This window comes from Scylla paramamosain, chromosome 5 (assembly GCF_035594125.1).
Source record: "Scylla paramamosain isolate STU-SP2022 chromosome 5, ASM3559412v1, whole genome shotgun sequence".
NCBI classification, from domain to species: domain Eukaryota; kingdom Metazoa; phylum Arthropoda; class Malacostraca; order Decapoda; family Portunidae; genus Scylla; species Scylla paramamosain.
Window position 1 is genome coordinate 25,445,549 of NC_087155.1, and position 14,507 is coordinate 25,460,055.

At 41.1% G+C, this 14,507-nt stretch overlaps 2 protein-coding genes across 2 annotated transcripts; one reads left to right on the forward strand and one right to left on the reverse strand.

Annotated features, from left to right (window-relative positions):
• Positions 1-109: 109 nt before the first annotated feature.
• On the reverse strand, positions 110-4,798 carry LOC135100717 (recQ-mediated genome instability protein 1-like). The gene is made up of 8 exons (XM_064003908.1): positions 4,652-4,798; positions 3,540-3,805; positions 2,649-2,780; positions 2,254-2,358; positions 1,820-1,948; positions 1,273-1,406; positions 798-930; positions 110-609 (listed from the first exon to the last, which is right to left on the reverse strand). The coding sequence occupies exons 2-8, from the start codon at positions 3,651-3,653 to the stop codon at positions 412-414; spliced, it is 945 nt and encodes a 314-aa protein (XP_063859978.1). The 5' UTR covers positions 3,654-3,805; positions 4,652-4,798; the 3' UTR covers positions 110-411.
• A 199-nt stretch (positions 4,799-4,997) lies between these two features.
• LOC135100716 (basic proline-rich protein-like) lies at positions 4,998-13,508 on the forward strand. Its single transcript, XM_064003907.1, has 5 exons — positions 4,998-5,243; positions 6,592-6,668; positions 7,770-7,851; positions 8,509-8,775; positions 9,389-13,508. Exons 1-5 carry the CDS (start codon positions 5,172-5,174, stop codon positions 10,988-10,990), a joined length of 2,100 nt encoding a protein of 699 aa, XP_063859977.1. The 5' UTR covers positions 4,998-5,171; the 3' UTR covers positions 10,991-13,508.
• The last annotated feature ends 999 nt before the right edge of the window (positions 13,509-14,507 follow it).

Sequence of the window (14,507 nt, forward strand, 5' to 3'; positions counted from 1 at the left end):
CCCTGTGATTCACTCATATATATATGAGTGAATCACAGGGTTGAAGGAATCCCATTAGAGTACCATTATAGTTTCCAATGGCAAAAGGAAAGATACAAAATGCATGGAATGGTAAAGTAACAGTTGATGTATTAGTATCATCATTATCACCTTTGGTGGTGTGCAAATCAACTATTAAGAGCATACCACACCAGATATTCTTTTTAGTGATGACAAAAACTGACTAGAATTCCCCGTACAATTCTTTATCTGAAAAATTTAGGTAAGTTTCCCATCAGGTAACAAACAGGTAATATAATAATGGTTTGTATAACAACAAATCATGTACAATCTATATATAAATGTTGAATGTGTCCATAAGGTAGTGTACGGTAGTATCCTGAGAGGAAGTAGCAGTACCAGTGTTGTGGCTCACATCTGTGACATGAACTCATCCAAGTCTTCATCAAATTCATTTTCAAGAGCCAAGTCTTCATTAAATTCATGATTAACTGCTGGATCTTGGATCAACTCACTTTCAAGTGCCATGTTTTGGTCAAATCCACTCTCAAATATTTCATCATCAAAAAAGTCAAACTCTTCATCTTCAGTGGTGGTGGGCAGTGCTATCTGTAGGAAAAGAAAAGGGAGTTTTTATTCATCATGAAAAAATATTCCTTTGTACTATCCCCTGAGCCAGTGCACAGCATGGTATGTGGCTTACCATAGGAGGACAAGCCTTTGTGCTGCAGTGATTCATATGGATTGATGATTCTGATGATGAGTATCTCTCTTTTCACAACCAACCCATAACTTACACTGGCTGCACTGCTGCTCTGAGATCTTGCTCCTACTGTCCCTGTGGTAGTGCTGCTGGAGCGGGTGCCTGGCTGGGTGTTGTTATAGTTGTATCTTCTTGGTTGTTCTCGAGGGTCAGTGTCTTGTGTATTTCTGCAGTAGGGAAATGTACACCTGAGATGCTAATGTACTGTATAAAGAGTAATGTGGAAATCAATGAAGTCAGCAGTGTAATGCACTGGGCAACCTTTTCCCATGCTCAGATTTTTTCTTCAATATTCTATGGCAAACTAACTTTCTTGATTGAAAGTATATTTACAAATGGTGAAGTTTCTACTGCAATCATGTGTACAAGTTATTGTTTTCATATTTACTAGTTGCTACACCTTGTTAATATACATGAAAATACTGGATGCAATTACTTTATCAATATTTGTATATATTTGTTGTTATTGAGTGATCAAATTAAATTTAGAGACAAAAACCTCAACTCACAAAGCTGCAATAAGAGTGTTCCTTTGGTCATTCTTTTCAAGGAGATCCATCACTTTACCACCAAGGACAGTAATGTTTTGCTGGGTGAGGAACAATATCCCACGCCGAACCTTAATGGTCCCATACACCAGCACCTGCACCAAGACCACAGTGGCAGGGAATGAGTCTCTTTCATTATGGAACTTTTTTAAGTAAGAGGAGCACTTGCCAAGGGCAGAAAAAAAAAAAAAAAAGGCCCACTTAGGTGCCAGTCCCAAAAGAGATGTCAAAAGGATCATCCAGAATTATAGGATGTGTCCTTAAAATCCCTCTTGAAAGAGTTCAAGTCATAGGAAGGAGGAAATAGAGAAGCAAGCAGGAAGTTCCAGACACTACCAGAAAAATGAATAAATGATTGATAATACTGGTTAACTAGATCTTCCACAGTCACACTCCCACTAATATGGATTTTTATAGAAATGTATTGACTAATTATATTGCAGGCATACTCTTGGAACATAGTTAATCATACAGTGTGTATAAAGAGTCACAAGGAAGGCAGCCTTACCTTTGTGCCTGGGCTAAGATCAACACTGAGATTTGGTGCAGGCCGGTATTCCATTCCTTCCACCACTGTAGTGCCATCAGTCAGCTCAAGCATCAGCATCCTGTCAGCCTTCTCTCGTGCTGTCTGTGTCTGTGAATGCAATTCCATTAGTTAGCATCTTTCTACTGTATTACTTTCATTTTTACAAAACAGCTCCATATTTAATTTTGTTACTGTTATACCACAAAATAGTATAAAATATATTTAAAATAAGATGTCAGAAATAGATGTCAATACATGTAGATATTTGTAGATCTCTACATGGAGTTACTTTGCACCAATGATGTGAAGACAAATCAAAGTGACATTAACAGCCCAACAAGCAAACAAAGAAATTACTGTATGTGCATGATGTCTTTCTGTAAGAATAGAGACTGAGTTCAAGATCTCTTCACCATGTGATTCTGTGTAGCAGAAACTGTCATGTTTTCAGTGTCTGCATCCTCCACCTTCAGAAGCTGAGCGTACGCTGGCTCACTTATGTCACGTACTAAGTTCATCTGAAATATAAACTTTAACATTCAATGGATGCCTCCAATGCTTACAAAGGAGAAATAAAAACAGCATGATTCGCTGAGCTATGACATCTGCTATCTTTTGCCCTGCAGCAGATATCTAGAGGCTGATGGTAATGAGTTACTGTTAATGTTAGGGCACATAAAAAAAGGCCCTCAGTAGTGAATGACTCATTATATCCACTCCTAAGGATAGTCATGTTGTATAAAGCAACAAAATTTAATTATATGGTAAAATAATTGTGTGATGTAAAGTGCCGGTGTGATAACAACACCTGTAACGGGAAGTATCCAGTAATAGTGGTGGATGGCTGGTCTTGTGTTTGAGGTGGAAGACAGCATGTTCCCAGCTCTGTGAGGTCTGCATGTAGCCACTCCTGGTACACTTGCTCTTGAATGAATGGAACCTGAAAGGAGGATTAGAGCACATCTTAATAATCAAGTACCCAATTTCTCGCTAAGATACAGGACCCACGTGCATTTGTGGTGGCTGCAGCCAGCCTACCCACAAGAGTGGGTAGCTGGAGTCAGCCAGCTACCCACAAGAGTACTCAGTGTCACAATGGCAGCCAAGTGCTTCCCCAATCGGGTTAAATTAAGTAAGATTTAGTGAGGTTAGTGTGCAGAGGGCCAAAGCCCCCTGGTTAAGTTAGGTTAGGTGATGTTAAGTTAGATTAGTGTCATGTGGTGTCCAGGGAGATGCAGCAAAGCCCCCAGTTTGGTTAGGTTAGGTGGGGTTAGAAATTTCCCCAATTATCAAAATGGTATTTCATCCTTAGATTTTTTTTTCATGAGTGCCCAAATTTGCTGAATTTTGCTCCCCCCACTCTAAAACCCCGCTTTCCCATTGGGTTCTCAAGCTTATTTGGGATAGAGGAGAAAAGGCCGGATATACTGCAATTTTACCATAGGCAGTGGAAGAATAGATATGACAACTTACAAGAGGTATATACACCTCTAAGTAATTAGCTTCCTAACCTCTTTACTATCATTACCGTTAAGTACAAAGCATGAGGGTGAACACACGTCATATTGAACTGTGGTGTGTCAATATCATAATATAGTTAGATATTACAATATTACTCACCTCAACTGCACATGAAGAAAGGTAGGATAGGTTAGATGTGACTACTCCATGTAATTTACACATTCTTAAGTATACTCACATTGTTTTGCGAATACTCTGAGAGAACCCAGTTAATGCATGCACTGAGCCAGTCCTCGGGGACGGTAATGTGTCTGTTGGTGAGGTACCTCCTTACGGGGAGTACCAGTTGCATGGTGCATCACTGTATGTTGCACTAGGGCACCACACCACTGTTCCTTGCCTTGTGCCAAGAAAGATATCGCGAGATTTCCTGCTCTGCACCGCGCACTGACTTGCCCAGCTGTTTAGTGGTGACTCGAGATTCCCGCCCTCGCGGCCTCGCGCCTTATAATAAAAAATTAGTCACGCATAAGGCTAGAGGTCACTCGGTTTTTTGTTCACTCTCAAAACGTCATAAATACATCGATAAAGAAATCTAGTATCGTGGATCAATATGACGTTACCCCTAAAAATAATAATAATAATGATAATAATAGATGAATAAATAAATAAATAAATAAAAATAAATAAATAAATAAATAAATAAAAATAAATAGATATACAAATAGATAAGTAGATAGATGTATAGGTAAGATAGATAAAAATAGATATGCAGACAAATAGATAAACAAATACATAATCAAAGGAGGAGAGTCCCGAAAAAAAAAGTTACCTTATAATAAAAGTAACTTTTTTTTTTTTTTAGTGTCCTATGATTTCGCCACATTATTCACTCGCCCTTTTGTGGGTCAGCTGGCGGGGTCAACACAGAAGTAAACAAGAGAGAGAGAGAGAGAGAGAGAGAGAGAGAGAGAGAGAGAGAGAGTCTTGGTTGTGGTTATGGATCACCTATTCCTATGCATAGCTGTTTCATTTATTTCTTTAAGCATGTTGAGGTGTTTGTGTTAAGCTTGGCGTCGTCTCACGCCAACTCTGTCAACCTTTTTACCAAGGAAGAGACGTATTTAAATAATTTGTGTGTGTGCGTGTGTGCTGGAGACACGGCTTCATGAAGGTGAAGAGACGTCAGTGAGTTGATGCAGGTGTCGGTGCAGTGTTCATGATAGACAGTAATGGCTTTCCAGCAGTAGCGCCAACCCGGCGTTTGGCGATTTGTCACGGATTGTGTGTATGTCTTGAAGATGCACTAAATGGTTAGGCGTATATTATGAGGGTGAACACTTAGCTCACCTTCCCTTTATTTATGCTGTATAGTGTTACCACTCTTTCCATGACACCAGGGTGAGGATTTTAAAAGACAATTTCCCGCCAGGCGAGTGGCTGCGGAGGCTGCGCCCGCTGCGCCGTGGAGAAGCAAGAAAGACGCGGTAAACTGGTCAATACTGTATTTTGACATTTGTTTCGCAAAATTATATACTGTTAAAGCCTATAATTTCTTTGTATCCAGATATCTATCTGAATATAATTTTTAGCTCAGTGATGTTGTATGTGAACAATGTTATATTTAATGTGTTATTCCAATAGCATATTCCCAAGAATAACCAGTAAAAAAAAATAAAGGCACACAAAATTTCAATCATTGGCTTGAAATGAGAGGAAAAGCATGACTTGCAGACCGTCAACAAAATAAGAGTGTTTAGGCTCGTCAGTGTGTTGTGCCAGCCCGGCGGCGTCTTCCAGCCCGGCCGAGACCGTGGACACCGTCAGCCCAGCCTGCAGCAGCCCCTCGCCCTCTCTCTCCAGGGGCACCATGACTATGGCATACCCGAGCCAGCCTCCCCCGCGGGGGAGACCGCCCCCTAACCCGGCACAGATACAGAAGGTGGGTGTTGGTCCCCAGGCTGAGCGGCACAGTTTGGTTCTTCCAGGCCTGGCGTGCCCCTGTTCCCGGGGCACCGATGTGTTTGGTGGTGTAACACGTCAGCCAGCAGACTGGTGAGAGTAACAGAGGGTGAAGCAAAACACCGTCTGTCTCTTGTGTGAACTAACACAACATTGACCAGAACCTGGCGCTCGACACTGATTCAGGCCTATATCATCCTGAGAACTGCGGCTGCCTTCTTGGATTCACTTCTGTCCTCCCCCCTCCCAACTGTTGCCCCACCCCATCACATAACAACAACTGATTGGTGTAGGCTCTACATATAACAACCTAAACTACCTTTTGGTCTTGTTCACAGAGCAGCAGTTCAGAGGAGTAAATTTTTTTTTTTTATCCTTTAGTGGATTGGTAAATAGACCTATAGTATCACTTAATAATTGTGGAAGTTTACATTGTCATTTAGTCCAGAAATGCATGTGTCACACCAGCAGGCTGAATCATTTTCATCTGTAGGTTAGTTAAGTGTATGATACTTCATTGTTAGCATCGCCATCAGAAATTGTTCATATTTGAGATATTATTTTTTCACATGTTAGGCAGCACTGCGAGCACTTGGAGGCCAGCAGTGGGGCAGTGGCAGGGTTGCTGTGGGCACTGCAGAATTAAAAGTTGAGTCGGATTAGGTTTAGTTATTTGTTTACCTTTTTAATCACAAATTTTGGTTTTGGATGTGTAGAGAGGAGAAAAGGGGCAATCTCTGATCAGAACAGTATGCAGGTTTATCAAAAACATCAAAACACATCAGAAATATAGTTCTGTCTGCCAACATGAAACAGGCGTGGTTCTGGACATTTACCATTATTTTCAGACACTGACTTTTTTTCATTGCCAGTAATTGATGCTTTTCTTTTTAGTGTAGCTTTATTTTCCAAAAATTGTTAAAATATTTTTTTTTTTTTTTTTTTTTTTTTTTTTGTATTCACAGCAATGCCTCACCAACAGTTCACATGTCACACCCAGATGGTCCCCTTACAAGCAGCTCCTTTTTGGTGTCCTCATTTTAGACTCATCTCTCTCTCTCTCTCTCTCTCTCTCTCTCTCTCTCTCTCTCTCTCTCTCTCTCTCTCTCTCTCTCTCTCTCTCTCTCTCTCTCTCTCTCTCTCTCTCTCTCTCTCTCTCTCTCTCTCTCTCTCTCTCTGTAATAACTGGGTTATCATCTTAAATATATTGTAATTATTGTAATGTAATTTATTATTGTAATGTCATGATGTTAGCACAAAAGAATGCTTGGAAAACAAATGAATAACCAGTCTGAGTACTTGACTGACATTTGTTGTTTTTTTTTCAGCTGCTGGATGAGAACTCACAACTGATCAAGACCATAACAGAGTACCAGAGTCAAGGAAAACCACAGGAATGCTTTCAGTAAGACTTATGTTTTCCCTGCCATCAAGTATATCAACCTATGCAAATCAGGAAATATACACCACAAAAATCAGAATTCATTATGTTTTACTGAAAAAAGAATTATATATATATATATATATATATATATATATATATATATATATATATATATATATATATATATATATATATATATATATAAAATTATATGGTTGCTTTTTTATTTTTATTTATTTATTTATTTATTTTTTATTCAGTCATACCAAGCCCATGAGAAGTTTGCTGTGTACCTAAGTTCCTTCTGCATGATTCTGTCTTATCACAGTTTGGCATTTCATGGTGTGAGGTGAATGTAAAAATTATAATTCCTGCATTTTGCCAAAGACAGCTATTATTCATTTTGATTTTGACATGTTTGCTGAGTGATCTATTCTCTCCCACTCTAAATTTGTTGTACAGTACTGCAATGTGAGAGATCCTGGAGTCTTGCAGCAGTGTCTACTTTGTTGTTTGATATATTTTATAGTTGTTGCCTGTCATTCATCAAAGAGATCACTAGTTATCTTTTCCATTTGGGTTCTCACATGTGTTCAGTTATCTTATAGTTAATTGAGTGATAGGTTACCCACCACTGTTGTATCTCTTGCACTTGCATTACATTATGTTTTACAGGTGCTTTCTGGATAGGTCTCTGTATAAGCCAGTAACTCGGAGCAAATACTGCACAAACCACCAGTATTTGATTTTCGTGCTCTGTGAAGGTTTGCTAGATAATGGGAAATTATGTTTGGTTATATTTTTTTAGAGGGAAACCTCCATCTCACTGTTATAATTGCCTTGTGTCAGATTGCTGAATATCTTGTGAAAGAGTATTCCATCTGCCACCTCTGAGGGTCATGGGTGAAGAAATAGATTATACTTCTTTCCTCTACAATATTTATTTTTTCCTCATACCTTCATTGAAATCTCTGCTTTTAATTTGCACTAGGGCAAAGAGGAGGGCAAGAGGGTAATGTGTTGTGGAGATGCTGGTGTCTTTGATGATACGTGCAGCTGCAGGAGCATTACCAGCCATGTCATGAACAGCTCTGGTGAATACATCATGATATATTTTTGCAGGTACCAGCAGTCTCTTCACCGCAACCTGATGTATTTGGCATCAATGGCAGACACCTCACAGAACATGGCTCAGTTTCTTCCGGTAAGAGACACTCATGAGAAGTTTGAGGTTTAGGAGTTTTTATGCATAAGGCTTTGTAGGATAATTGTATAGTTAATGCCAGTCTGATATAATTGGCAGCTTTAACCATTGTATCGTGTATTCCTTCACCATTACCCAGTCCACTCAGATTTTGTGTGAGGTTCACTTCTTCTGCACCTTTGGTTATACTTTCCCTAATAAACTGTTAGAGTGGAAAACATTGAGTCTTTCACATATTCCCCAATCATATGAGTGGTGGTAGCTGTGTTGGATTCATGCATACAACCTCCAAAAAGATTGGTGAGTGTTGAGAGGCTGTCTGTCTGGAATGACTGCTGTATCATGCTGCCCTGGCTATCCTACAGTTCTCTGGCTTCAAGTGTTTTGAAGTTCCTATATTGTATTATAGCCTTCATTTTGTATCCACAGGAGCTATCTCATAAATCTTTATCCACATCTCATATGTTTGCAGTAAGTGACCACATCATTACTGGAAACTGCATTTGATGGATTTATAATTCCACAAAACAAGAAGGAAGCATAACAGCATCTTGTTCTTTTTTGTGTGTATTTTGTAATCTCTGATCTTCTTGTGCATTTGTCTTGAATGTTATTTTCCATTTACAGGGAAAGGAAAAACTCATGATTTTATTGCAGCCTCCACAGATGCCTGGGCAGCAGGGACAGAGTGGGGAGGGTTCCCAGGGTGGTCCTCCTAGTCAGGGAGCTCCAGGTCCCCACCCTCCACCAGGTGCATATCCAGGACAGCAGCCTGCACCATACAGACCTGCAGGACCACCAGGACCTCCAGGTATGAGTGGAGGACCACCAGGCCCTGGAGTGCCTGGGTTCAGGATGCCATATGGCCAGATTCCTCATTCGCAGGGGCCTTACCCACAGCCCTATCCTCCACAAGGCCAGCAGGTAAGCACTGATGATTAATTTAAGTTCATTTTAATATTACACTTCTGCTGAACCCTATTTCTATTTTAGAAATAACCAAATCAAAAGGTAAAGGCTTACCTGAAAAGAAACAGGATGGAATAAGCTTGCCCATTATAGTACTGAAAGGGTCTTCATGGTGATCACCTTGGCAGGCAGGAGGAGCAGATGATGGTAACAGAGTCAGGTGGTGTGTTGGTAAAAGAGTTTTACCAAGATGGTGGTGGACTTACATACAGTTATGTCATAACATCACAGCAGGTGGATGATTTTTATCACTGAATCCAATATCAGTTTAATTATCATGATACAAATATTGTATCACTACCTTAATTTGATTACAGCATAATTTTACCCATTGAAGATGGGAGTATGGCAAGTATGGCACAAATTTGGCTGAAATGTAAAGAGTGTGAGTCAGTGGAGGTGGAAGGATACAGCTCCCTCCAGGTGCCGCTCAGCTTACATAACATAAGAGTTTGCTCGACTGAATAAGGATTATCTACTTTTATGAAAGAGTGGTGTGATTTAAAAATAAGATGTTATGTGGTTGAGATAATTCCCATCCACATCATGATTATACATATATTTACAGTATGGGCAGAGTGGCTATCCTCCAGGTTCAACTGGACCACAGACTTACCCAGGCAGCTCCTCCACACCTCCTGCACCAGGCGCTAAAGGATATGGCACTCCACCACCACCCTCTTCCACACCAGGTTATCCTCAGTGCCCCCCAGGACCTCTGAGTTCACAGGCTCAGGGGCCTCCACCACCTGTCAGTCAACCAGACTTCAGCCAGGCCTCGCAGCAGTATCCTGGCACCCCACCAACCTTCACATCCACCACCCCAGTCCCTGTCCCCACATCAACTCCTTGCACTTACTCCACCCCAACCTCTCAGTACCCAGGAGGTGGAGCAACTTCTCAACCCTACCAAATGCCACCCTCATCTGGTCCTCCAACTTCATCTACAGCCACAATGTCAGGTCCCCCTCCACACTCCACCTCCACTCCTCCTATATCATCAGTCCCAGGAGGACCACCTCCCATGACCACTTCAACAGCACCCTCTGTTTCGCCAGCCATGTACGCTGGAGGGCATTCTCGGCCGCCTACACCACAGCAGCCCCAGGCACCTCCAACATCAGCCCCACACCCTGCTTCTCAGCCTCCACCACAGTCTCAACCCCAGCCTCCATCCCAGCCCCAGCCACAACCCCAGCCCCAGCCTCAGCCCCAGCCTCAGTCCCAGCCCCAGCCCCAGCCCCAGCCTCAGCCCCAGCCTCCATCCCAGCCCCAGCCTCCATCCCAACCCCAGCCTCCATCTCAGCCTCAGCCTCCAACTCAACCCCAACCACAACCTCAACCACAGCCCCAACCTCAGCCTCAGCCTCAGCAGCCACAGTCCCAGCCCCAGCCCCCACCACAGGCACAACCCCAGCCACCACCCCAGGCACAGCCCCAACCCCCACCACAGGCCCAGCCCCCATCCCAGCCTCAGCCTCAGCCCCAGGCCCAGCCACCACCCCAGCCCCAACCTCCACCTCAGCCTCAGCCACCACAGTCACAGCCCCAACCTCAGCCACAGCCTCAGCCCCCATCTCAGCCCCAGCCACAGCCGCCCCAGCAGCCACCCCAGCAGACCAGTTCGCCCAACCCCCCACCGACACCATCCGTCCCCTCATCCACACCTCCAACCTCTCAGAGTTATCCAGGCACTCCACCACCTGTTTCCCAGCCTGGACCCCCCACCCAGGCTCCTCCTCCACCCCAACAGGCACCCACCCCTTACCCCCCCACCTCACAGCAATACCCAGTCACCGGAGCCCAAGGGTACCATCAGCCATATCCACCAAGTCAGTACCCACCAAGTTCCCAAGGGGGTTACCCTCCTCCCGGTCAGTACCCAGGAGGACAGCCTTATCCTCAGCCATATGGCTCATATCCTCCACCCCCTGGAAGCCATCCTGGGTATGGAGCACCAATACCCAATGCTCAGCCTGGCTATCAACACCCATCAGGCCCTGCCTATGGGCAGGGTTACCCTCCTCCCCCCGGGAGTCAGTATGGGCAGTACAGGCCATCGCCAGGCCAGGGTCCACCCCAAGGGCAGTACCCAGGATACGACCAGAGTCGTTATCCCAGCTACCAGCCCCCACCACCTCCTTCTGGACCTCCCTCTGCTCCTCACTAAGCCATCTTGGTCTTGTAAATATTGACTGCAAGAAGTAATTTATTACACATTCTTTTTATATGGAATGATTTACGTTTACCATGTTTAAAAATGCACAAACTGTAGTAGTGCTGAATAAGTGCTAGATTTGATATCTTTGTAATCTTTTCATCAACTAAGACACAGTTATGTAATTGTATATGAAATTAAGGCATTCTTGTGAGTGAAGCATTAAGTGACATTATCAGTTGATCATGTGATACAAACATTTATAAATGTTACATGACTTCCATGTTATATTATTTTGAAAATGTCATTATAAATATTGATCTTTGAAAGTTGAACTTGAGCACAGAGGAAAAAAAAAAAAGTGACTTCAGGAAGATGCAGTGTTTAAGGCTGTGCTCAGAAAGTCACTCCATGGTGCTGTCTTTTGAAAAAAGAAGCATGTCCTGATTAAGAAGTTTTGGGCTGTCAGCATCTGTTTTAAGATTGAGAGCAGCTGGTGGTGTTGCACAGCAGGCATCACTGTCTTGTACCATACTTGATGGCCTCACAAGACTCTGTTTGCAGTATTTTCTTCATTGTGACTTATTTATTTAACTTAATTTCAATAATTCTCCTTTATTATCTTCCTGAATGTTCCCCAACTGCCCCTTGTATGGGACAGTGCTACCTGTACTAAAGAGTCACATGTTAGATTATGTGTTATTTTTAACTATACATATAATTATTTTTTGCTGCATGAATTAGATAATTGTAGCTAGATTAATATTTCTACTTAAGGGGGAAATCTTTGACAGTGAAAGCAATTATTAATAAAACATGTTTACACTAGGGTGAAAAAGATCTGGAGAAAAATCTCACACAAATTTTAAAGTGGATAGTGACAATGCTGTCATTTTAATGCATCTTTTAAATACAAAATTTTAAATCAAGTGTTTGGCTCTTTAAATTTCTATATTGCTCAACTAGTCATGATTGCTTCAGCAGGATTATAATTGCTTTGTGTCTGTCCTGTGGAAAGGTTATGGGACCGAGTTCAACTTGATAGGAATGTCAGTGTGTCTGTACAATGTACAGTACATGTTTATTTGTCAATATACATGTAAAGTAAGGGAAATTGTATATTTTGAAAGCAGGTGCAAGTATTTGTAGGAAAAACAAATGCTTGCAACTAATTTTAGTGGTGTACCTGTGTTTCAGAATTTAAGCTTAAATTTAGAACATAAATGAAAATGCTCCATGGACAAAATTAGAATGAAAACAAAATTACATTGTTTATCAACACTTAATTCAGCATAGAAATAAATTGTGGTGTATTTACATTTGCCACATATAGTTAAGTTAGGTTGTGTGCTTTTGTAAAATGCTAATACTCGTAGCTTTGTGAAGATTTGGTATGTTTGAGCATTTGTTCAACTACTCACTGTTATCAAAACAAAAAAGTAGCAGGCTACAATAATTTTCATTGACTCTTGTTATTGGGAAGAGGACAAGGGACCTCCTGCTCTCGTCTTGTATTGGGAACACTTCTTTTGAGGACATGCCGTTGATTCATGTGCAGTTCAATCAAATAATTTTTAAGTAAATTTACCATTTTGTCATTTTTACCATAATGTATGCCCTCAGATTGAATATATTAATTTTCTTTCTATTTAATCTCAGTCTGGGACAGAACCTTTAATGTTTGTATGAAGGAATGTTGATCTCTAGTGATGCAGGTTATGAATGGCTCTTTCAGATGGTGTGTTGATGGTCACCTGCATGCACACCTGTGTTACACCAGGCCTTGCAGTTAACTAGTGTCCGTGTTCCCCTTGAGCTGCTAACATAACAGACATCTGTTGTGTGTTTCTTTATTGTATTTTGTTTCACACTTCTTCATAGTCACTTTACACAATGCATCTTGTGAATATTGGAAGCACCAGTACATCTTTAGCTGGTAGCACAGGAAGTGGTTAAAGTGGATGAGTCATGCATCCATCCTGTTCAAAATGCCTCTTAAAGAAACCCAAGGATATTAATAGGAGTGAGAAAAAATCGGTCCTTGACAAATCCTGCATCATAAGAGATCAAGAATGTTAGGTATATGAGTGACACACAGTGGAAGGGAAATTCTCACTTTTGTTGAATTGGATAAAAGTTTCCTGCCAAGCTTGCGTTACTGCACTGCATGAGTGAGAAGTGATATAGGATACTGGGAGGTTTTGGAAACCCTTCTGCTCCAAAGGCAATGAAGGTATGTGGCTTTCATCATTCCTGAGATTCTCATAAACAATTTGAATCCATCCTGATGTATACGGTTCTCAACTGTCACTGTCTGTCTAGTATTTGAGTAGACAGGAGTGTGACATGGCCCAAACCCATAATTTTGATACTGAAATTTAATACTTCTCATTAAGATTAATTTTAGCTACCTTCAAATTTTGAATTGGAGAACCATTCTATCATAATGTGCTGTACAGAAATAGTTTACCAAAATGGAATATGTACATTAAAATGCCTGCAAATAACATACAACTCAGTGCTGAGTCACAATGATAAAGTTTTATTTTGCCCACTTTTATAAGAATTATCTGATTTCTGCACATGTTACATCATCACTATTCATCTCCATTCACCCATTACTGAACCCTAGCTGAAATTTGCATCACATTTCATCCAAAATCATTGAAATTTAACTCACAACATCCTTATCTCACTCTTGTTGATTTCACACATCCATTCATTCATACCTGTAATCGTGTGAAGATACTTGATACCAAAGGCATCAGTATGTCTGTAGGCCACTGTTTTTAATATAAAGGAATCTTAACCACCAAGAAATAGACTTGAAGACACACAACAGTGTGACCTACATGTGACAACTCATTTTCCTGAAACCATCTCTGATCTTTATTCATAAATTTTTCTTTAATACAGCTCTATTGTATTTGCACTTACTACTACCCAGCAAAGCCTGTTTCTTCTGAAACATGACTTGTGAACTAGTTCCTATCCACATTTTTTCTTAAATTTGCATAATCTAATTTGAAGTTATCACTGCATGTCCTATCACAATTTCACTCTTAAGAATTTCATCTTTACCTCATTAATGATTGCAAAGACATAATCTCCATCCTGTGTCCTGCACAGATACCAGTAATGTCAGACTTGTAACATCATGGGACACCCCAGTCTCTCAGAGGACTTCCTGACAAGATCCATGTTGTCAAGGTATGTGAAGATCTCTAGGATCTTGCCTTCAAACTCAAATTACCCTATCACCCCCTCTCCCCCCCCCCAAAAAAAAAAAGTGTATGAATTATATAGATAGACATAGATGAGATAGACTGATAGATATTCACATATTCTCACTGAAAAAAAATTTTAATGGAAGATGGATATTTCTGTTAGAGGACATCACTGCACAGCACAGGTTGTAGATTAGGAGACTGGAGATGTAGATAGAGTAATTGAGCACAGTACATACCCACCAGATGTTTGCACTGAGAATGAATTCATAGACGTCTTCCAATACATGATTCACTGATAT

What these genes read in the sequence shown, in the direction of transcription:
- LOC135100717 (XM_064003908.1), bottom strand. Translation starts at nt 3,653, where the DNA reads ATGCAACTGGTACTCCCCGTAAGGAGGTACCTCACCAACAGACACATT. An exon ending in CTGGATACTTCCCGTTACAG is followed by an intron (nt 2,359 to 2,648) that starts GTGTTGTTATCA and finishes TTTATATTTCAG; the next exon opens with ATGAACTTAGTACGTGACAT. An exon ending in AACACTCTTATTGCAGCTTT is followed by an intron (nt 931 to 1,272) that starts GTGAGTTGAGGT and finishes TCCCTACTGCAG; the next exon opens with AAATACACAAGACACTGACC.
- LOC135100716 (XM_064003907.1), top strand. Translation starts at nt 5,172, where the DNA reads ATGACTATGGCATACCCGAGCCAGCCTCCCCCGCGGGGGAGACCGCCC. An exon ending in ACATGGCTCAGTTTCTTCCG is followed by an intron (nt 7,852 to 8,508) that starts GTAAGAGACACT and finishes ATTTTATTGCAG; the next exon opens with CCTCCACAGATGCCTGGGCA. An exon ending in ATCCTCCACAAGGCCAGCAG is followed by an intron (nt 8,776 to 9,388) that starts GTAAGCACTGAT and finishes ATATATTTACAG; the next exon opens with TATGGGCAGAGTGGCTATCC.